Here is a 24,286-nt window from a genome sequence, read left to right as displayed (position 1 = left end):
TTTATACTGCCACTGTCTGTCCAGCATCTGCTCTATGGATAAGCAGAAGAGTCCAAGGGCTGGGGCTGTCACTCACACATCTTTCACCAACACTAAATTCACAAAAATGGGCAGGGAGGATTTGTGACTGGGGCATTTTGTCACACTGGATAACTCCAGCTAGTAAAGGTAGCAGCCGCACCACGTACAACCTACCATCTCATAAGAGCACGCTGCTGTCATTCAGGATTTGTTTCATTGCTATATTGAGGCCACGTTGCCTGGAGGACAGAACACTGGACTGGGACTTGGGACACCTGGGTTCTACTCCTGGCTCCACCACCAGGTCTATTCAGTGACCTTGCATAAAAGGTCATTGCCTCTCTGTGCCCATTTCCCCATCTGTAAAATTGGGAGAACAATCCTGACCTTTTCAAAGAGCTTTAACAGCTACTGCTGTAAAGTGCTAATAAAGTGTGGTTATTATACGAAGCTCTCAAAACACTTCTCCAAAGGCAAGTGTTATCCCCATTTTAGGGATTAGGAACGATAAGAAATCCAAAATAATAGAGCCAGTCACTGGTTGAGTAGGGAAGTTTTTCCTCTCCAACCCCCGCAAAAAATGGTCCAGAATATATCAAGGTTTTCCCTACCAAAGCTATAAATGGTATAAAGGTTGGTTTGCTTCTGGCAGCTTGGCCACAGTGCAAAGAAGAAGAAACCACGTTGGTGTCTCATACTCCAGCTCTCCCTTCCTTCCATCTGATTTATAACCCACATCCTTCTGGGAATCAGCTGTCTGCTGCTGGTGTGGCTCATTAGCATTTCTATGGGACCACCTGCCAATCCTCCTATGCATGCCGGGGTAGTTAGCTTTATCTGGAAGTTGTTTTAACAGTATCCCTGCCTTCATCTCTGCACAATTGTTCTTGCCTATATCCTGTAATGGATGGCATGGGAGAGCGTCAGTAAAACAACAGATTTTTTCCATCATCATGCCATTAGGTTTTAATATAACTCTAAAACATACCTGATCAAGTTAAAAAATAGCTATTAAAATATTATACAGTAATATTGTCTTACTGGACATTTTAAATAAATAAAATATGGTATTTAAGACAGCACACTGAGAAATGGGACTTGATAATCCCATATGATGTGAATATGAAATAAGGAATTAGGCAGGGCTTTAATTCAGCTGTTGCCTTGACAGTTTTTAAATGTCTTTTCTCCCCAATGTACAAAATCCTATCTCATGACAGTTCATTATGTATCCTTCCTTTAGGAAGAGAGATCAAAATAATAGTCTTAGTAATACAGGAACAGTCCTAGTGCAATTATCAATAATACAGGAACAGTTTCTACAGTGTAATGCAATTGTCAGTGATTACCGAGCTTCAGATCCATATCGCATCAGAAATACATGATCGCGTGTTTTCTTTATGCATTGGGGAAATAAGAGTAGGCCACATGCAACAAACAGATTCTTTTGCAGAAAAAATAGAGTGAAGATGTTCTATTAATAATGCAGACAAAATAAAGTGTACCCTAATCCATTTAATAATTATTTAAGATATAAAATGTAAATAAAGCCCAGAAACTACACTGATGCGACCCGTATAGTTATCTGGGCACATGCTATTTTCCCTCATTTTAAATATGTTGTATTTCAGAGTGTTATCCTAGTAGCACTGTTATTTAAAAAACTATTTTCACTATTTTTAAGCCTGGTGGAATTTCCCACCAACAGTCTGTAGGTTGCAGTCTATGGGCCCACTCCAGCATTACTCTTGTAAGCTAACTCTAACCGAAAATCAGGGAAGATGACTTCCCTTGTAAGTGAATACAGAGCGTGGTGCTGAGTACCAACATGTTACAGAAAGGGGCAACTTACCCATTTATTGTTCATTGCCCCAGTATGATAGTCATCTTACTCAAAGTAATATTACTACTAAGCCCTTATCTTCAAAGAGCTTAACCAACATGAATGAATCAGTTATTGGCAGGGAGGCTGTCCTTTTTCCTATTTTTCCTCTAATTCTTTTCTTTAGCCTCCCAGTTCTTCCATCTCTCCTATTTGATTTACCAAATGTGAAGAATTTGCAATTTTTCCTCACTCAGAATTGTGATAGTTCTTAATAATTAGAGCTTTAGTGAAGAAGTCCTTGGGTTTTAATTTTTTATTAAAATTGGACAGTATTAAATAAAAATACCTTGCATACAGTCAGTTCATGTGTTTCTTATAGTTGCAGAGTTACATCATGTTTTTCAGGAATATGATGGTGCAACAGTACTTACAAACTAGTTTGGTTTTCCATAAGAGATATTTTTTAGCATCCTATCTTTGCCTTTGTTCTTGTTTTTCCAGTCCCGCCCCAGAGATACAGGGCATTTGGAAAGTTTTTTGGGTGTTGCCACAATCTAATCAAAAACATTAAATCAAACAGTCAGATAATTCTCAGATGGGCAAAACAAAACCCACCCTACTTCAACGGCTTTTTGGTGGGAATTATTCATTTGTTTTACATTTACTATATATTGTGACAAAGTTCCTCCTCTACCTTGGTGGGTCTTGTGCTTATTGGCAGATTTGCTCGCCTTGGAGCTTCACGGCAGCCCTCAGTTTGGCTGTTTTCGTGAACCCACAGTCCAGGTCAACTCCTCTTGTGTCTGACCAGGAGTTGGGATGTTTGGGGGGAACCCGGACCCGCCCTCTACTCTGGGTTCCAGCCCAGGGCCCTGTGGAATGCAGCTGTCTGGAGTGCCTCCTGGAACAGCTGAGCGACAGCTACAACTCCCTGGGCTACTTCCCCATGGCCTCCTCCCAATACCTTCTTTATCCTCACCATAGGACCTTCCTCCTGGTGTCTGATAATGCTTGTACTCCTCAGTCCTCCAACAGTCCGTGTTCTCACTCCCAGCTCCTTACACACGCACCACAAACTGAAGTAAACTCATTTTTAAACCCAGGTGCCCTGATTAGCCTGCCTTAATTGATTCTAGCAGCTTCTTGATTAGAACACCTCCAGCCAATCAGTCTGTCTGTCTTAATTGTCTCCAGAAGGTTCCTGATTGTTCTGGAACCTTCCCTGTTACCTTACCCAGTGAAAAGGGACCTACTTAACCTGGGGCTAATATATCTGCCTTCTATTACTCTCCTGTAGCCATCTGGCCCGACCCTGTCACAATATTTAAAAACAAAAATAGTTTTCTTACAGAGCACTAGTTTCCTGAAAGATACCTTGAAAAGTAAAATTCCACCCTATTTGTAAATGACTATTCCCAACTTTTATACTATTTAAATATTATTGGAATGCAATGATTAATGGAAGGATAGAAAAATGAATAAGAAAAATATCTAATTGAAGTGCTACACCCCCACATGCTCAGGTCCATTCCATTCTGGGTGGCATATTATAACAATTGGCATTTTTTGATATACACAGCAGCATCTTCATGCCAATTTAGGAGTACCTCTTTTGTGGACAGAGGTGTATAAGTCTCAGGACATTGGCACATTTCAGTTCCAGTTAAACAACACATACCCCACTCATGCTTCAGATGTCTATACCTGGTATTCTCAGCAACAATGGTCTAAACTGCACTAAAATATTACCTTTAGAAAGAGTGGACTCCTACCAACATCTTTCTAAAGCTTGTACCACATTTATTTTCACTTAAATGTTTTGCATTCACTGGAGAATTCTGTACAGAGGTGGGTGTTAGCATGGGAACAAAACTGGGGCCACTGTGTTCCAGTCTCATTGTGGGATAAATGAAGACAGAATTTTCCAGGCATATCTTGGGAAAGCACATGCTCTAAGATACATGGATGATTTATTTGACCGAGACATTTGTTACATTTGTAATCAGTTTCTATAATGGCCTGGGATATGTATGCAATATAGTATTTCTAAGAATGGGGTTCCATTTCTACATTATGCCATTACTCCCTAAGCAGAGAATAAGATAGTAGATAACAAATGGCCCTGGAGCACGAACATAAGACTAGAGCTCACTCCAGGGGAACAATAAATTTCATAATGTGTGCAAGTTTAGCTCAAGTGGCTTATAAACAGAAGCAAGACCTCAGAATGAATTTGAGCCTTCTCTTGCTCTGGGCCATTTATTAATATAATAAATCTTTTGATAGTACATAAAAGGGAGAACACCCTAACGAAAAACACTACTGTATTTAGCAGCAGCTGCCCTAGCTGCTGCAGGATCTCTAAGATGAGCTGCAGTGTTTCAGATCATGTTATATAATACTGAACAACATATTTTCCTCTGAAGGGCAGGCTTGGCTCCAGGGATGGGTAACTGGATAGAACCTTACACCTTAACTTGATGGGTCCGAATTCAGCCCTGGCCAGTAGTGATTAGCAGTAACCATATGACAGCTGTTTGATGGTCTGCTGGGTTTGGTGGGGTCAGCTCAGCTTCCACTCGATGAATGTTGTCATCACAAAAGCAGCACTGACTCTTCCTTATGGGCAGTCTGAGCTAAAAGGACTGAATGAGTCTCAGAGAATGAACCCCTAGAGGTGGATCCTTCCAACACAAAGTGCAGACTCAGTGGCAGCATGACGTAAGGAAGTTTACCTGTCCTACTGGAACCACGCTGTATCTGTTACACTGCCTCACAGGAGACCAAAGAAAACTCTGAAGCCATCTCTCCACCACATTAATTCACTAAGACAGAATATTCATCCTTTATAAGGTGCTTGCAGATTCCTTTACTGCAATAGACAGCCTGTTGCTGGCTGAGCCCTTCACTGTTACATCTATTGCCACAGGAAAATGTTAACTTGCAACATTAGTCACTGAGTGACTAGGACAAGCTAAGGCTGATAAGTCTATGTCCAGAGTAGTACAAGAGCCTTCTTAGTTATAGGACACTTAGATATTGCTCTGTATTTAAAAACATTACATTGCAGATCTGAACACCTCCAACAACAAATACAATTCTGAAGCTAAATCTTTTAACTCAATGGTTCTGCCATTCCCCATCTTTAAACAGCCAGATTATATATAAAGAGGTTGAGGGAAAGGCCCATGAAAAGATGCATTTGTAACACTCCCTAAGCAGTGACACCAATGTTTGAAGACTATTGAGGTGCTTATAACTTTAACCCCTACTGAAGTGCAATGGAATAGATGGATTCTCTTCACTGGGGGAGACTTCACAGCAAAAAAATAGCAAGAGTTTTGCTCAGTTATAAACAAGATGGCACAGTCTGAGGTTTATACAGGCAAAACTGCCATGGAAATGATTGAGAATTGTGCCTGCACTGGGACAACGGGGTCTGGCCCTGATTGTCAGTTGTGACCCCTCCATTCTGGGTAACTAACTTGTTTTGGAACTAAAAATGTCTGCAAAGCTTCTGGGTTCACTGCATCTGAGTTTTCATCAACAACCATTTATAAAGTACTTTAAACATATAGGAGACCTAAAGAAGAGCTCTGTGTAGCTCCACAGCTTCTCTCTTTCACCAACAGAAGTTATTACCTCGCCCACCGCATCTCTGCAAGTGTTTATGGCACTGTACAATGGCAGGTCTGTACCAAATAGAGAACAAGTCAATATCCTCAGGTTCATTTGAGATATGCATTCAGGTGCTTATCTGAATGTCTTTTGGTCACTGCACATTCATCTAATGAGGCCAAATATGGAATAGTCTGAGGTCTTTTTTTAGCCTACTTCTCCATTTATCGCTGTCTCTACATGTTTAGTCTTGGTGGTTGGATCCTGCTTGTGCTTTTCTTTTCTTTTTTCCCCCCGCTTTGTTTTGGAGTCTCTCTTTTATACAGCAAAAGTGATGGTGCTCATGTATACATGAAGACAGACAGAATGGCACCTGTGACAGAGTAGAGAGTATTAACCTGGTAATGTTGCATGGGAGTTTTACTAGTTTACTGTCTGCATTAATACTAAATGGTGGTGGGATATAAGGGTGTGACTTCACTTGAGGGATGATACTTGAGCACATTACCTGAGCCCAGGAGGGGGTTGGGGCCAGGTGACACCTTCTGCCCAGGAAACTGGACAAAGGCTGGAGGAGGAGGAGCCGGGGGGATACTGCTGCAGGGGTTTCAGTTTGGAGCTGGCTGGGGAAACGGAGGGAGGCCCAGAACCCGGGTCTGGGCTCCTGGCTCCCTACCCACCCCCAATATGGACCTGACTGCGGGGTCCTGTTCTCTGTATCTACAAGATCTGTTTTGGACTGTGTTCCTGTCATCTAATAAACCTTCTGTTTTATTGACTGACAGAGTCATGGTGAATCTCAGGAAGTGGGGGGCGCAGGGCCCTGACTCCCCCACATTCCATGACAGCATCTACTCCAGATAAGCCTTCCCCTAACCCATGTTATTAGCTCCCACACTTTCGTGAGTATCAGGTTAAGCCACAGTTTAAAAACAAGAACAGTTTTTCTTTTGAGTAAGTCAGAATAGCCCCTCCTCCCCCCCTTGATTTATTAATTTTAACTACAGGGCAGGGAAAGATTAGAGACGAGAAGCCAAGATTTGAAGGCAAATCGGGTGCCAAGTCACCACCTCATCCTGCATTGAGAACTAGGCAGCCAGAGGCCAGCACTCCTGCAGAGGCTTTGATTCATAGAATATCAGGGTTGGAAGGGACCTCAGGAGATCATCTAGTCAAACCCCCTGCTCAAAGCAGGACCAATCCCCAATTTTTGCCCCCAATCCCTAAATGGCCCCCTCAAGGATTGAGCTCACAACCCTAGGTTTAGCAGGCCAATGCTCAAACCACTGAGCTATCCCTCTTCCCTGACTGACTTCACAGGTATTCCACCTGCCTGGCTCTCCATGAAGGATCAAGGCCTGACTGACAGATTTCTCCATGCACCACACTTCTCCCGCTTCCTGTTCTTTCTTGCAGCAGGGATACTGCAAGCTGTAGCCTTGTGGCTGAAGGACAGTACTGGGAGTCACAAGATCAGTATTCGCAAAAAGAAAAGGAGTACTTGTGGCACCTTAGAGACTAACCAATTTATTAGAGCATAAGCTTTTGTGAGCTACAGCTCACTTCCTCAGATGCAGTAAGATCAGTATTCTACTTCCAGCTATGCCACAGACCATCTGAGAGACCTGGGGCACGTCCCAACCTTCCCTGGCCCTGTTTTGCCCCATCTCCCCATCTCACATAGGGATGTACAGCTGAGTGCTTGAAGACCCTTGGGTGGAAAGCACTGTAGCAGGGTATTTTACCTGTACTATTAACTTACTGGAGGTAACTGCACTTTTGGCCTTTTCTGCCTGAATCTTTGCAGTCTCCTTAATCACCTGGTGCTCAAGTGACTCCCTGCATAAGCAAACACAGCCACTGTTTGTGCGCTTCAGCTAGCTGCTCACCGACACAGGCTTTGGCCTCCAACCCACATTCTCTGACTCATTCCAGTGAATGACTGCTGCAAATGTGGTGGATCTGAACACGAGCATAGCAAACATCACCATGGCAACCACAAAATGAATCGATCATTTTATAACGTGACATCACAAAAAAGCAAGAGAAGTGGGGGAAGAAGGGGGGGGGGGGGGGAGAGATGAAGTATTTCCAGGCAGAGCAATCTGTGTATGTTATACCCACAATCGAGACAGCAAAGAGCTCAAGCGCAGAGAAGTGCCCTCTGCCTCCACTTGCAGTAGAGATAGGATGAAAACACCAAGTGGCTAGTAGGATTTTTTCCCCCCTTGCTCATTAAAGTAAGAACATTATGTCTGAAGAAGACATTTCAATTCCGTTTTCTTCCCCCAGGGTAACATTTTGGTTGCCAGCCAATTCCTGAAGCATGGAGGGTATTTCTATTTTCTGTGTGCATCTGCATAATTAGGATAGGCTGAGAACGACTGAATCCATTTAAATTTCTGCTTTGTTCCTTGACAAAAGCTGACCTCAGGATGATATTTTCAATCTGCTGTAAAAAGGCCACCTCCAGGGCAGAATTTAGGATGGGGGATCCAAATGGTACAGCCTCTGTGGTTCCATAGCAGACAGGATATGAGCCCCATTGACATAACAGATCTTCTGTTCAAGCCCCCCTAACTGAAACTGGTCTGATTTAACTATAATGGGGGGCAGGGGGAGAGACCACCATAAAACACCAGCCAAAATAATCTCTCACTTACATGTGGGTTTGGGCCTCATCTGGAGTAACTAAATCAGTTTAAAAATCAGTTTTGTTGGTGCTAACCCCTAATGCAGATGCACTTAAATCAGTTTAATCCTTACCTTACTTTGATTTAGCTTATGTAAACCCTAAAACTAGAAGGCTTACAGGGAGACAACTCTGAATCCTCCTAGGGGAGAAAAAGCTAGCTGCAAAGCAGGTTTTATTTACATGAATTAGAATTTTGCTGCTCCGTAGTTCCAGACAGGCCAGTGTCTCCAAATAACACAGCTGAACGTGCTAACAGAACCAATTTTTAAGTCAATCTAGTTAAATGAACGCACCTCTCTCGTATGGCCTCAGATTATTTTCTCTGTAGGTCTAAGGCCTAATTCTGCATTCCTTGTACAAAGGGGCTGGTCTATGTGAGGAAATTTACCAGCAATACTATACCAACACAATGACTTCCCACGTGGACACTCTTATCCAGAACAACAGTGGCCCTTTATCGGTTTTTCTTATACAGAAGAAAAGGCCACTGATATTCTGGGCTGTCCACACTGGGATGTATACAGGTATAATTAAACCAGTAGTAATGCTGGTAAATTTCTCCAGGCAGACAAGGGAATTGTCATTTGCTCCAATTAACTAGAGAGTTTGAGGGCCTGGTTCTCAATTGCCCTACATCCTTTATAAACAATACCATGCTAACTTGGTGCATTTCACACCCATTTTGCACAATATAATTGACGACCCAAGGTGCAGGACAATGAGAAAAATCAGGCTTCAGGTGTTCAAGGCATGCATGTCAGATCATAAATTTGAAATCTGTTATTAACATGTTGCCACAACCACCTCTCTAGCCTTTCAAACAAGAGATGGCTTCTGGAGCCTAGAGAAATGAATGTACAGGATTAAACTAGATGGAACAGTAACTAAGATTTACCGTGTATCTAGAAAGAGGAAACCCTGCTGCTGTTAATTTATTAAGACAATCATGTCTTTAAACATGTGAAGAAAGTTGAAAGTTATTACTGCAGTGATAGTTGCCTGATAAGTCAGCCAAGTAAAACAGACAAATTACACATTGAACTCATGAGAAAAGCTAAAGTTTGCTCTAAAAGAACAAGACTTCGTCAATTAGCAAGTCAAATTATCTCTCTTGCCAATGTGATATATACCCATTAGGTGTATTCAGAAGATTTTTTTAAAATTCTTATCTATATTACCAGCACTACTTTTAGTTAACAACCAAAACAGTTTTAAATACTTGCTTGACTTTTTAATCAACCTTCAAGTTGGATGGTGCACATAGACTCAACTTTTGCTTTCTGGTTCTCATGCATTAGCACAATGCTGCAATACTTGGCTACAGGGGAATAGAAAAACCGTAAGTCCAATCATAAGAGTTTCTTCTTAAATTTAAAAGCATGTTTTATAACTCTTTTTTTTTTTTTAAAAACATGAAACTTACATTTGGCCCCAAGTTTTCTGATGGTTTCTTTAAGGGCTTTTGCTTTTATGCACCAGGCTGAGGCAGGTGCTTATCCCAGCTCCCTGTTGATATCAACACTTACTATTATTGTCCTTTTATTTGCACACCCTTCCTCCTCTGACTCTTACTAGTGGTGGTAGCATAGCAACCTCTATTGATGGCTTCCCAACAGTTCCGCAGTGACAGCCACTCAATAACTGACACACTGGTTCATCAGTGAAGGCTACTCCTCTCCCTTTGCTTAGACTCTAAGCCCAAGAGGAGAGAAATTTGTCACAGCCTGTAAAACCTACCTCTTTCCTTCTTTGTGATTCAGGACCTGACTGGCACCACCAACTGCCTAACCACTGCATGTGCAAGGCTCAGGGCAGCAGGTCTTGCATGTTAAATCAGGAAATCCTGGTCCTCCATCTCCTTTGAGAAAAGAAAAATAAAATGCAAATAACATCAGATGAATGGATGGAAAGCCTGATAATACTGGATAGTGGGTTATATTCCCTCCCTCACAAATTGAGCTGAGACAAGCAGCCATCTGTTCAGGATAGGTTCCATCAATCTGACATTTCTGCCCCCAAGGGTGAGAAATAACTAAGTTATCTATTGTGCCCCAGTCACCTAATTTGTGAATTTCACCATCAAATATTTATTAGCGGTTATAACGAAGGGAGAGATTTAGCATTAACAATGGAGGCTTTAGGTAAACCCTGCCATGGATAAATCACTCCTTAAGCAGACATTAAAATGGAGGATTAAAACAGTATCTTTTTTCGTGAGAAACTACCCCAAGGATCATTTTGCACATGAGAAGCTGTGAAATCCTTTTGATCTCAGATGCAAGTGTCACAACATGTGACATTTTACCATTTTGTTCCTGGCTCTTTCCTAGGCCGTGCCCTGGGCATGACTTATGTTCCCAAATCCGGCAGTTCATTTACAGTCAAAACTCCCAGTGAAGCACTGGAAGATTTAGCCCATCATGCACATCCAGAGTTAAGAGTCATTATGATAGTAATAATACAAACCTAATTTGAGTAATATCTGCTTGTTCACCAAGATACAAGTATCTATAATACATCAACCCTTTACAATGAAATTTCTAAAATGGTTATTGATAGCATCTTACGTACTTTTCTTTGGTAAGTCTTTTACCAAAGCCAGAACTAAGCTGGTTTATTGTGTGTATTGTATGTAACTATGTATGCATCTGCTGTCCAGTAGGTACAGTGATGAATACCACTACAGTGTTGTTTATTTTGTAATTGAACAGTTTATAATTAGAGAGACAAGGAAGTTTTAACTGAATCTGATCCCATAAGCAAAGGTGGGTATTTGAGATGGATGAGGAGCTGCCACGTAATAATCTAAGCATACTGAGATGTAATAATCTGATGAACACTGCAGGTGACCTGGTCAGTGAAGTTATTGCATAGTGGGTAGTAAGACTTGCCTGTATAAATGCATTGATCTCACTTAATAGATGGTCTGGGAAGAACAAACAGGAAGGCAAGGAAATGGCTCCCCAAATGAGAACACCCCAGCACACACATGATTGACAATGGCCTACTTTCAGACTCCAGGCCAAAGTGACAGTTGTTTTGCCAGGCTGGGAGACTGGACATCAAAAGAAAAGGAAACAGTTAAAAAACCTTCCTTGGGACAAATGAGGTCAATTGGGTGCTGCCCAGGGAGAGACCAGCTGATGGGGAGAGACTCTGGAGGAGTTGGAAAGCATTGGATCCTAGATCCAGGGAAGGATAAGCCTTAGGGAAAGGCACTCATGCATATAGCCTGGTTGATTGTTTCAAGGTCTGTTTTCTCTGAAACGCTTTTGTTCTAAATAAATACTTTGCTCTAAGGGGGCTGTTTCATTTCTGGATACTATCATCCTAGCTCTAGAGGGAACAAAACTGCAGGGTCTGAACCGAAGTCAGACCTGCTGAGATAATTTCTGTTGATATACTGCAACCCAGGGGCCGTTCTGAGTGTGAGAGAATTGTGTGATTCCAGATGGCTAAAGGCCCAAGACCTTGCATTGGGGGTGTGTGTGTGTGGGGGGGGTGTTTCAAGGGACCCCAGGAGTGGTCAGAGGTGTAGTTAGTGTCGTAACTGGGACATATTTGGAGGCAACAGTGAGATGGGGACAGTGGTGAAGTGCCAAGAGCAGTGAAAGCAAATACTGCAGAAGAAAAAGAAAAGAGAAAACCAGCCCTATATTCTTTTCCAGGAAGAGAATAGGGAAAAGATGGACATGAAGGATGGGTTACAAGCAACTCAAGAAAAGTCAGCAGGCGGAGTTATGCAGACAGGCAGCTCAACTCTCAAGAGCGGACCACATCAGTTAATCCAGTGTATTCTGACGCTCTGGAAAGGAACCAAGGACCAACACTGGACTGAGGTGGGAGGAAACAGACCAGAGATCTGAGGTGTTCTAGCTGCCAGGGATCAGAACACCAACAGGCCAACTGCCCAGGGCTCAGCCACTGACATGGAGCCCTGGCAGGTGAGCATATTGATATTCAGGCCAGAGGAGGGCTGGGATGCTGGCCCTCCAATGCAGCAGACTAATCAGGAGGATATAGCCCCAAAGGGGAGGTTAAATGCACATGTGACTGAATTCATACTTCAGCAATCTGTGCACCTATCCTGCTGCACCCCAAGAGAAAAATACAGCCAGATCCCCAATAGAAACGTCCTTGAGTCAGATGGGGGAGGAAGCACGGCTCACCTCTACTCAGCAGATATGGAACAAAGGGGCCCCACAGCCTCCATGCAGGGTGCAAGCCCAGGCGGTCAAAGGGCTAGTCCACAGCCACCCCTCACTGGGGGAGCTGGGGTGTTGCCAGAGGGGATCCTGACCCCACTCAGGGGAGGGGCAGAGAATGGAACTCAACTCAGGGGAAGGTTTGAGGGTTCATACCTAGCAAAAGTTGGGGACCCCTCATTTACAAAAGGCATTGCTTGGCTAAGGCCTGTTCTGCAGGGGGACAAGCCCCTCACGGCTGCCCCAACTGATGAGAAATACTGGGGTGAGTAGAGCATGTGGGGAGCAGGGCCAAGGGGGCAGTTAGCTCTGTAGCCATGCCAGTATAATTTACTATATTTCCATTTTCCTTATGCAGCTGAATCAGCATCCAATCCCTTAGATTGCCCTGTTAGTTTAAGTACCTTGTATTAAGTGGCATTGTTACAAGACTTCCCCAGACACTTCATTCGGTTCTTTGTTTCACTGGCAAATCTGAGCTAGTTTAAGGACTGAGTTTCTAAGGGCTTTGTTTTAAAATAGTTAATAGTACCATCTTCATAGCACTGCTAGTTTTTCAGCCTGCGTACAGAGAGAAACAGACACAGGGATGAATTTGTTATGAGCTAGGCTACAGAAGTTAAATTTATCATTTAATTCAGATCATTAGACAGTTATACAGTCTAGGGCCATTTGTCCTCTATTATAGTCCAATAGGAGAGAGAAACTGCCCTGTCCTCGTGCATTTGGGATTATTCCCCTGACTAACTACGCATCACTTCCTAACCTCACTGCTCACTTTTGTTCCATTCATTGCCTGTCGTCTTCTTTGGCCCTAGCGATCACTTTTCTCTGCTAGCATTTAGCAGCAGCATGTGTTATTTTGCCCTTGCTATGCTTTGTTCTCTTCTAGTACATCTCCCCCTGCTGGGCAAATGCTAGCAAGACACACCCAGCATTTACATTTACTGTCAAGACACAGCCTGCTTTAAAGGGGACCTGCATGAAGGGCGGGAAATTGTGCTTATATCCCTTGCTTAGGTTTCCTTTTGAGGGCTAAAGAAGGCCGGACAGACAGTTGTCTCCCCCCATGCGCAATGGGGGTTTTTTGTGTTAGAAATTCAGGTTTCATCGGTCCTGAATATCATGAATGAATGACAGTGAAATGAGCACACCACAACAGCTGAGGGGGCAAGGGATTGTTAGTCAGACTGCTTAACGCACTGGTTTGCTAGTTTCTGTTCGTGCCTGCTTTACTTCAATGACTAACATACATTCTGGAGGAAATATCTGTCACGGATTGAGCAGCCCCGCCCCTCTCAAGTGAAAGAACTCAGGGTACAGATGCACTCACTCACTCTCACACCCACACCCCTCCCCAAGAGGTCCACCAGCAAAATAAGGGAAGAGCAGCTTTGAGAGTCCCGATATTTCTAAGGCTACATCTATATTACGAGGTAGGGGTGTTGTGCCCCTGCTCGTGTACTCACGCTGACGCCAGCTCTCATGGAGCAAGCACAAGTATAAACAGCAGCTTAGCTGTGGTAGCAAAGGAGGCATAGCCGAGCTGTGCTTAGTACAGACGCATATGGCTCAGCCATGGTTCCCCTTCTGCTACCCGCACTGCTGCGGCTTCACTATTATTTATACTCATGCTAGTTCAAGGAGAGCTAGCATGTGCGTACATGAGCAGGGGAATCATACCCCCAGCGCATAGTTTAGACATTGCCTGAAAGTAAAAACAAAACGAAGTCCGAGCCTAAACAAAACCCTGTCAAGCCTTTTTCAGACACCGCAGATTCAAAAGGCCCAAGCTCTATTTTTAAAACTCCTGGGCACATCATCTTTAAAAAATAAGATCTACTGATTGCTTTGGAAAGGTGCCACATGCAGAGGAGTGGAACCTGAAGCCTTCTGTTTAGCCCTGAAATACATTCACTGTAGAGACCAGCAGAACAAGCTTCCTCACGTGCCCCAGTCTGCTCTGTGTGCTGGAGAGATGAGGGGGAAGTTCAGTCTCCATCACATCTCTGCCCATTAGGATGGGGAAGCTATTTGTGATGCCCTGTCTGTTAGGACCTGCAGTTAGACCACTCACTAGTTACATACTGGATTCAGACTAGTCATCAGATAGTTGCATCTTTGAGTCAGAGCTTAGGAAAAAAATGTTTCTTAGAAATGCAGACATGGCCCAACATTCCAGCCCTTGAGAGCCTCCCCCGGCCTTAGGGTGATTATACCTCCAGAGCCATTTGGTTAAAGCACAGCACCGGGAGCAGGACTCTCAAGCACTCTCTTCAGTTCTACCACTGTCTCCTTGTCTGGCCTTTGGCAAGCAACTGAATCGGTGCCTCTCTTTAATCATCGAGCTACTTTACCTGCCTCACAGGGGCATTGGGAGACTGCCTAAGGCACTTGAGCCCCACTCCTGAGGTCTGCTCTGCGCAGGCGGGAATCTTGCTCATGTAGAGCCCCATAGGCTCTGCCTGCATGGACAAGCTGGTAAGATCAGTTCCTAAGTCTGGAAACACTTTGAGTTCCTTGGCTAAAGATGCTAGAGAACTATTAAAATACACACGCTACTCTAAAGCAAATGTCATGTTAACTTTACATTCAGAAACAAATATTTTCATAATTTGATGCATTTCACAGAGTTGTTACTCACAGCAATGCTGTGAGTACCTTTCTTCTATAAGATCAGATAAACAAAACCAGAAATACTGAAGCTTCATTATCTCTCAGTCACAGGCTTTGTTTATTTGATCTCCTAGCCAGAGATGACAGCAAGAAATATTTTTTAGTAAAAATTCTGTGCAAGGCTCCACATTTAGCATAAAGTGATGGTAGGAAATTAGTTAGCTGCAGTGAAACAGACTTCCCACCTAATCTAAAAATTAAGAAATACTGTAATTTCAACTGCTTTTATTTCTTAGAGAGCCATTTGCATGAGGAGTTACACACATGAATGACTTGTCCCTAGTGCCTGCATGCATGGCTCCCCACTCCTCTGGCAGTTTTTCCTATGTACTTTTTCATATGAAGCCGGGGTCATGGAATAGACCACTGCTCAAGTACCATAAGCATTTATTTTCAGAAAGGAAAGCTATATATAGATATAGTATTAACTGATGGAAACCTGATAGACTTATTCGCTCAGGAAATGTAACATTGATGAATGCCAGAGAGTTATAAAGGGTCTCACTCTTGGGCCATTTCACCCAAGCAAGGGGGGCATGGGGAGCATAATTTACACTTGATCCTGCAATGAGCTGAGCAGGGGCACATGGGTCCAACACTATGGAGACCATTGCAAAACATGGCCTAAATTGATCCTCCATTGTGTACTTCACCAGGCCTTTCTATCTATCTCTGCCTCTGTTCCCAAATATATGGATGGCCCGTTATTTAAAAACAAAAACAAACAAAAAAAACCACACACACTTCACTTCTATCTAAATTGGAAGATGATCTAAGCTAATTTTTTGTTCCCAGATCTCAACTAATGAGACCTCCACCTCCCTCTTCTGGCAGCGATATCCCTTGTCAGCCAGGACCCCGGGACACAGCTGGGAAGAGAAGCAACCTCAAGGACCAAGATGCTACATTTCCCATCACTTATGGTTTTCTACTGTAGTTTCAGAGCTCTGAACAAATACAGGACTGTACTGATAGATTTTTTTTTAGAGCATATTGCCCCTTCTTGGGGAAGAAGGAAACACACATGAGGAACCGAGATCAAAATCCTTACAGTTTTGTGATTTACAGAGGTAAATATGCTGCTAGATTATTAAAGAGAGAAGAGAACCTCGTTAAAGCCCAGCAGTCACCACGAGCAACAAGCTTGTGTGTAGAGAAACACACCCATGACAGGGCTGTTGTTAAGAGTCGGCAGCAATATGGAAGTCCCATGGCAGTATCCTTTTAGGGGAATTCAGAAGGGCTGAACTAAAAGTATTTCCCTTGTCTTCTGGACAGCTGAGCTAAATACGTTTCCATGCACTGGCTGCATGGAGTTCAGTCACATGGTTGTAAATTGGCAGTGAGCATTTTCTGGCTATTGCAATGTTACTGCTGCCCCTTTCTGTACGGAGAAAGGGAATGCACAAGAAGGGGAGAAAAATAAAAAAAATCTCATTACCAAAGAATCCAAAAATTGTCTTAATCTCCATCCCTCCTCCTGCATACACACAGCCCTTGACAGCGCAAGAATTGGAGATCTAGTAAGTGCCACACTGGCATTATTCAGGTCAGTCAATTACTTCAAATAGCCTTTTTAGAAATGGTACTATTCTTCTGGCAACAGTATTGATGGATGTCAAAAAGCTCCAGAATAAATAATTCACTATAAAAAGCTCTGTGTGTGTGTGTGTGGGGGGGGAGTGATGAAGAGGGGTATACAAGACTTAAACCCAAAACACTCTCGGGGGAAGGGACAAGTGCTTCACTCTTACTGTGCATTTTTAAAATCAGGAGTTCAGCCATAGCTCCATGGATTTTGTCAATCAGCTCTGACATAACAGAAGGAAATCTTTGATTAAACCACTTTCTTTAGGAGTGCACCAGCAGCTGCACTTGGATATTTACAGCAGACATTTACAGCTAAATACATACATTTAATGGAATTTAAATAGCATTTGCTGAGAATAAATCTTAAGTATGATCTGGGCATAAGTTGGTTTCATCAGTGCACACATGCTGGCAAGTGATCAGAAGTTCAACCAGTTAAGCAAGCTCCCAGCTTGATGTACATGACTTTTCCAGACTAAATGAGAGAGCCCTTTGTGCAATCACTGGTGTCATCTTCAGAATATTCAGCGAGGTCTAATGAAACAGGTTAGAGAACTGGTTAATCACAGCAATGCTAGAGAGACAATTGAATAAGTAATCTGGTTAATTCTGTACCTTTTTAACAATGCGCATGACCAGGGCCTAATCCAGACTGCACAGAATCACAGGCCAATGATTGCAAAACTCAACTGCCTGAAGTTAAGGACCCTGTTTCATAATGAGGCATTAAAATAAGCAGCCACATTTTCCAGAGCTGAGCACCCACAGCCCTCAGTGATCTCCGGGGGAGCTAAGGGTTCACAGCACCTTTGAAAATTAGGCCACTTATTTAACGCAGGTCCCTGTTTAGGCATCAAAGTTTAAACACTCATGTTTGAAAACATTAGCCACACCGTCCACTCGTATTCTGGTAGAGTACGGTCTAGTCCTTTACATCTCAAAAGGACACATTGCTTCTGGCCTGCTTATATAAAATGGCACAGGATTGTTAGTGATACTAGATACACAAGGGTTTGGCCAACAGGAGGCTATTCTCAGGTCTCACTGCACTTACGTGGTAGGTCTTCCGCCAGTGCTTCCACATTCACTTTGGAGATGTTTTCCAGCTGAAAGTCAACTTCCATGCTAAAGACATTTGAGCTATGGCTAGGTTCAAACACACATATCAAAGTTTTACTTGGAGTTAGGAATTTTTGGCTGGGGGGTGGGATGAGAGGAGTTAATACCATTTATTCTGCCCCAAGAGAACCCATCCTCCTTCCCCACCCCAAATATTGCAATCCCATCTTAGACAACCACTGAAGTACCCTCATCTCAGAGCAGTTTTCTACTGGCTGACTCTTTCCAGTACTCTGGATGTTCCTTATCACAAGTTTACTGTATTTAACAGTAAGATCAAACGTACTATGAGATATTAGATGGATACATGCTCTTGAGGGGACTATATCCATGACCTGTTTATGATGGACTTCCAGATTTTAGGACCTCACAGGGACAGCATCTGCTGACTCATTCTGCTCTATCCTTGAACCCAGTCCAGACGGCATACATTAGTTGAGCTGGTCAAACAATTTTACACTGGATTCTACCCCTTATTTTTAGAGCATCTCTACTCATTAGCTCCAATTCAGGGTAAAGAAGGTGGGGGAGCATTCTCTTCCCCCTTCAGAGAGACAGACAAGTTGGAGAGGCAAGGGCAAAAAGGGCTTGCAGGAAGTAACCCAAGGATGAGCCAACCTAGGGTGAAGGCTGGTTAGTGTCTACATTTTGCTGCTGTCCATAAGGCCTGAGATAAGGACTAGGCTCAGATTGATGCCATGCTTTGAGCACTTACCTTTCCCATCCTTTTTCAGGGCAGAACACAGGTTTTGACCACAAGGTCTCAGTCAAGGTAATGCACTGCAACTTTGAGACCAGAATAGAGGATCACTTCTGGTCAGCACTGCTGAAGAACAACATTAGTAATAATCGCACTTAGCCATTTTCAGCACTTAAGTGATTTCTGAACACAGACTGAGTCAATGTCTAAACTTTGGTTATTGAGATGCCAGCCGCTACATGTGAGAAACCCTGCTGTGCCCATTTAGATTCAGTTTGAAGTGCTACTACCTAATCATGTGCAGCAGTCAAACCATGATTGAAGACTTTTAAAGAACTGACTATTGAAGAACTGGAGGTTCATCGATTCCAAGGCCAGAAAGGGATCACTGTGATCACCTGGTCTGACCTCCTTTCTAACAGAGGCCAGAGAACTTCTCCAAAATAATTCCTAGAACAGATTACTTAAAAAAACATCCTATCTCGTTTTAAAAATGGTCAGCAATGCAGAATCTACCATGACCTTCAGTAAATTTTCCAGTGGTTAATTACCTCACTTTTAAAAGTGTACACCTTATTTCCAGTCTGAATTTGTCTAGGTTCAACTTCCAGCCGTTGGATCATGCTCTAAGAGTCCATTATAAAATATTTGTTCCCCATGTAGGTACTTACAGACTAATCAAGTCATCCCTGAACCTTCTCTTTGTTAATTAGATTGACTGAACTCTAAGTTTATCACTAGAAGGCATCTTTTCTAATCTACTAATCATTCTTGTGGTTCTTCCCTGAACTCTCTCCAATTTAAAATCAACATTCTTCTTGAATTGGACACTAGAACCGGACACAGTACTCCAGCCATGGTCACACCAATGCCAAAGACTGAGGTAAAAACCTCCCGAACTCTACTCGAGAGTCTCCTGTTTATGCATCCCAAGATCGCATTAGTTCTTTTGGCCACAGAATCACACAGAGCTCATGTTCAGCTGATTATCCATCATACCCTGCACCAAATCTTTTTCAGAGCCACTGCTTCCCAGGATAGAGTTCCCCATTCTGTAAGTATGGTCTACATTCTTTGTTCCTAGTATACATTTACTTGCGCCGTATTAAAACACATTGTTCACTTGTGCCCAGTTTACCAAGTGATCAGGGATGCTCTGAACCAGTGACCTCTTCCTTATTTACCCCTCCCCAATTTTTTTGTCATCTGCAAACTCAAGACAATTACTCAAGGTTACTCTCTTGAGTCCAGCTGATCTAGGATATTTGTAAACTTCCTAATGGAAACCTTTCCAAAATCCCAATCAGTTGCTCTCTGGAGCCACCGCAAACTATCTAACCTGTACTGTGCCACATGGCATAGGCAGAGGAGAGGAAGAATTCTGAAGGAATACCTGATAGGAATTGGGAGCCAAGTCATCTCCTTTCTGCAAAGGATGTAGTCAGGGTTATGGCAGGCTCTTTATTACACGCTGCACAGTGTCCAATTCTTCTTTGCAGAGGCTCTTCTCTCCTCTATACATTTTGTTAAAGTTTTAATAAATCCCAGATGCTCTCCAGAGTAACCATCTGACACAGCTACGTTTCATGCTCAGCAGCCTCCAAGGCAACCACACACAGGCAAACTTAGGGAGAAAGTCTTCAAGGATGTTCCCAAATAGCCACAGTAGTACTGGAACGTGAGTAGGAGCAGCCTTTTAGGTAACTCATATGCAAACGATCGTACTGATGCATCCCACCTTGCTTCCGCACTACCCCTATTTACTTTAGCTCCATTTCTTTCTAGCCCAGAATTTTCCAGTCAGTCTGTTGCGAGAGTGCAGCGCATGCTGGATATGACTTTTTTCAGCTCAACAAATCAACTAAGATTCAGGATAATCCCTGGTAAGCAAACATTCACCACTATGCAGAAGGCCAGCACAAGGTCTATGCTCCATTTAAGCCCTTAGGGTAAATTTCACCCTGAAGGAGCCAAGTTGATAGGAAGGAAGAGGAATATTTCCCAGATGCAGAAATGATTATTGGAATCAGACTGTGCTGCTCACTCTTTGTTCCAGGTTTGCTCACCAGTAGAGCTGGTCAGTAAAAGATAGTCTGTTAATGAATCGCTTACCAATAGCGCCTTAGAGACTAACAAATTTATTTGAGCATAAGCTTTCATGAGCTACAGCTCACTTCATCAGCTGTAGCTCACAAAAGCTTATGCTCAAATAAATTTGTCTCTAAGGTGCCACAAGTACTCCTTTTCTTTTTGCAAATACAGACTAACATGGCTGCTACTCTGACGCTTACCAATAGGCACACAGTTCTAGAATCCTTCCGATACAGACTGGTCAGTAACCTGGATTTGTCAGCCCAATGACACTTTTCAAAAGGTTTAGAAACAGCTTGTAATAAATCAAAAAACTTTATTTGATGTTATAAATGTACAACACACATTACCAGATCATTCTCAGAGTGCGCGTGTGTAGGTTTAAAAGACTCAGCGTTCATTCTAATCACGCTCATGGGTCCAACTTAGCCATACTAACATAGGTAATAGTTACCAGCAAAGCCACACGAACCAAACACTCGTGATAGTCTCTCAGAATACATTTCTGCAGATAACAGCCTGACTGTTTAAAAGGGATCAGATTAGTAACAATGCAGAATTGATTTTATTTTGGTCAATCATATTAAAGCAAAAATGGGTGACAAATGTTTAGTATTAGCACTAGTCGTTGCTGAATCTTTCTGCAGATGTGTAGCAGATCACTGACCCATGCTAGTAAGTTTTAGAATGAACCCTGAATTCTATAGGTTTGTTGATGCTGACCCAAGTTAAACTTCATAAAAGTAACATTACATCTTAAAAACAACTGTGCATGCCACACATCAGTGTCAATTCCATATAAAAACTATGTACTGTACCCATTCTATACACCGATGAAATGAAAAGTCATAGTACCTTACAGTATAACTTCACTAGTGCTACTTTGTGGTCAGTGCTGTATGGCAAATCACATTCTTGTACAGTTCATTAAACTATAATAAAAATAAACTTGCAAATTAAAAAAGGTCTACACGCCTTTCCTACCTGCTGCAACAAGACAACACACATTTCATTTGGTAGGTTTTTAGTTTAAAATGTTAGCACAATTTTTCCCCGGTCCAGAACATGATATAAAAAAAAACTATAACCAAATTCAATAAGAATTTAATGCTTTCACATTTATTAAAGTTTGTATGCTTCAAACAGGGATCTGCATGTAAGTTCTTTAAGCCTAGAGCAAAAGGTTCACCACATGTTAAATACATGCCGTCTCTAATGACGAAAGGTTGGGATGCAAGTGAACAGGACTTTTTAAACCATGTTCATGTAAACGTAATATGCACTGCTTGCTTTTCTTTCATAGGATTTGCCATCCTGACTCAGACTAGTGGCTAAGCTAGTCTGCTAACTAGTCTAACAATGGCCAGCACCAAATGCTTCAGAGGAATAATCTGCCCATAAGTGAAGATGCATTTAGTGGTTGGGTTACGCCCTGAAGCATGAGGATTTATATCCCTTTTAAATTATCTTATCCAACATATCTGTGGATGTAAATGGCCAGCTGTGGATGCAGTTATTCCATCAGCTCTTTATAAAGTCCTAGGAGTAAAGATTAATAACTGATAAAAATGCCACTCTAATTAGCAGAAAAATGAGGTATTTCCTTTGGATAACACTCTATCTTGTAAATAGTGCCTTTGAACCTCAGACTACTGGGAACAACTTGTGTGCCTGCTCAATAGACAAGATATACCGACACAGTGATAGAATACAATCATCATTTGGTGTTGTGTCCATCTGCACAGTTGCTTCCAATGCAGTAATTCAAAGATTCTCAGCCCATGGATCATGATGCCAGAAGACTGCAACTTGCTCTAACTAAAAAGCATTTGAATAAACACAACCATTTCTCAGATACCAAGAGCCACCTCTAGAAGTCAAGTTTGGCTCCAGGCAAAATGGGGTAAAAGGTTCTGGGGAACAACTGTGACAGACTGCAAGTAGCCAAATGTGGGGAGATGGTCTGGAAACCTAAGAGCTCTTGCAGCCATGCGTTCTTGGACTCCTAGCAGAGTGCAGGTGTATTGACCACTGCACTAGAAACTGCGTGAATTAGCTTTCCACTTCCATCAATACACACAAAGCAGAAGTGTCCTTGGAACTGTGTAAAGGACAACGATGTGCAAAGCTGCTGTGTATTCTTGTGTGACCATTTCCACCATCCTCAAGAGATGGAAGAGGAAACAACGGTGGATTCTTTGGACTTGTCTATTACAGTGGCTCAGAGGAGTCTCATGCTAGCTCGGTCTCACAGGTCTAGACTAACCAACATTTAAGTTGCAAAGTGGCAACTAGCTTCCCCCCCACACCCCAAATACATCCCTTTAAATGAATTGCCCTATAGTATAAATATGAAGCCCTGAGAACAAACTTCTATATAGAACATTTCTATTAAAAATATCAAAGCTTTGTGATGACAAAATTATAAGTTACACACATATATATTTAAATAAATAGCTAGCTAGCTTTTAAGAGTCACACATATCAAAAGGTAAGAGATTGTCTATGTCAACTGATGGGGCAAGTATAGACCAAGCATAAGAACAATTATAAGCAGTCAATATTGCAGCAGATAATCCACCTACCTGGCCCATTTCCTCATTTTTCCTTGGTTTTATCTATCTTCCACTTTTTCCCTTGACCTAGTTCCGATGATGCAATAAGACACTTTACAATGAAGCCAGCACCACTGCTAATCTCTTTGCTAACTTTAATCGAGACTTCAGACATGCAAGCACATGGCTCAAACCTGCAAATCCTTACTCACGCAACTACTACTTACTCACACACGTAATCCCATTGATTTTTAAAAAACGTCTACTCCCAAGATTCTTGTGGTTTTGCAGGTTTGAACCCACAATCCTTTCATCATGACACTGCCTGGAACCAGCCCCTTCAAATGCTGAATCCCAGCCTCATTGCCCATGTAGGGATCTTTATGCTTTCAGAATTCTAGAAAGCACAGGAGAATTGCCACAACTGCAACCACAATGGACTTAAAAAGCAATAGTAACCTTGGAGTAGCAACCCATCCAGCTCACAGGACGTGCCACTGGACTTCTAGCTTCCGAGGCGCTGGCAGCACACAGCATGTATTAGTGTCAGACATTCATACTAATGAGCTGAATCAACTGATTCCTTAAGTGGCATTCTAAGTTACATTTGAATTGACATAGTTAAGTACATCTTTATTCATGCCCAAGTCTTGCTGAAAAACATTAAATCCATATAACCTTCCACTAATCCCAGATATTGGCCACTGGAAACTTGTGTTTTCAAAAGTCAAGCAGCATTTAAAAATAAAAAGCCATATGAAAAAACCAAGGCTGGAGGACACTTTATAATAACCAGCCTCTCTCCTTCTACACTTACACTGTACAGGAGTAAAGCTCTGAAATAATAGAGTCTAAAACTGCATATCCTCAAACTTTTTAGTTTTTTAAAGATGCAGTATTCCTTTAATCACAAGGTTTCTTATATCATAGTTGCCATATTAATTTTATTAGGAAAGCAGATACACAAGGCATTCTTGCCTTCATTTATTTCAGTTTCTCTACTGCAATTCTATTGAAAGCTATTTTAAAAGATGCGTTGAACCTGTTGCGACAAGACAACAAGTGCAGTTTTGATGTATTTGTATCACCTAGATAAGCCTGACATAGAAACAAATACACCCTGTTCAGAAACAGACAGTGATGAAACCATACAATCTAACTCAAGTCCATTGCCATGGGGATAATGCAGAG

At 42.3% G+C, this 24,286-nt stretch overlaps 1 protein-coding gene across 2 annotated transcripts in view; it reads right to left on the bottom strand.

Annotated features, from left to right (window-relative positions):
* Positions 1-600: 600 nt before the first annotated feature.
* Positions 601-24,286, bottom strand: part of UBAC1 (UBA domain containing 1) — a 54,791-nt gene continuing 31,105 nt past the window's right edge. The window contains exons 10-11 of one of the 2 annotated variants that reach the window (XM_073314933.1): positions 9,897-10,017; positions 2,313-2,400 (exon numbers count right to left, since the gene is read on the bottom strand). In XM_073314933.1, the coding sequence (XP_073171034.1) occupies positions 9,944-10,017 (74 nt within the window). In that variant the 3' untranslated portion in view covers positions 2,313-2,400; positions 9,897-9,943. Of the gene's footprint in view, positions 2,401-9,896; positions 10,018-24,286 lie in introns of both variants that reach the window. The other variant, XM_073314932.2, reaches the window with a different exon arrangement.

The sequence above is a fragment of the Lepidochelys kempii genome, chromosome 16 (assembly GCF_965140285.1).
Source record: "Lepidochelys kempii isolate rLepKem1 chromosome 16, rLepKem1.hap1, whole genome shotgun sequence".
Classification (NCBI taxonomy): Eukaryota; Metazoa; Chordata; order Testudines; family Cheloniidae; genus Lepidochelys; species Lepidochelys kempii.
The sequence above is the reverse complement of the archived record's forward strand: the minus strand, read 5'-3'. Positions and strand labels throughout refer to the sequence as shown.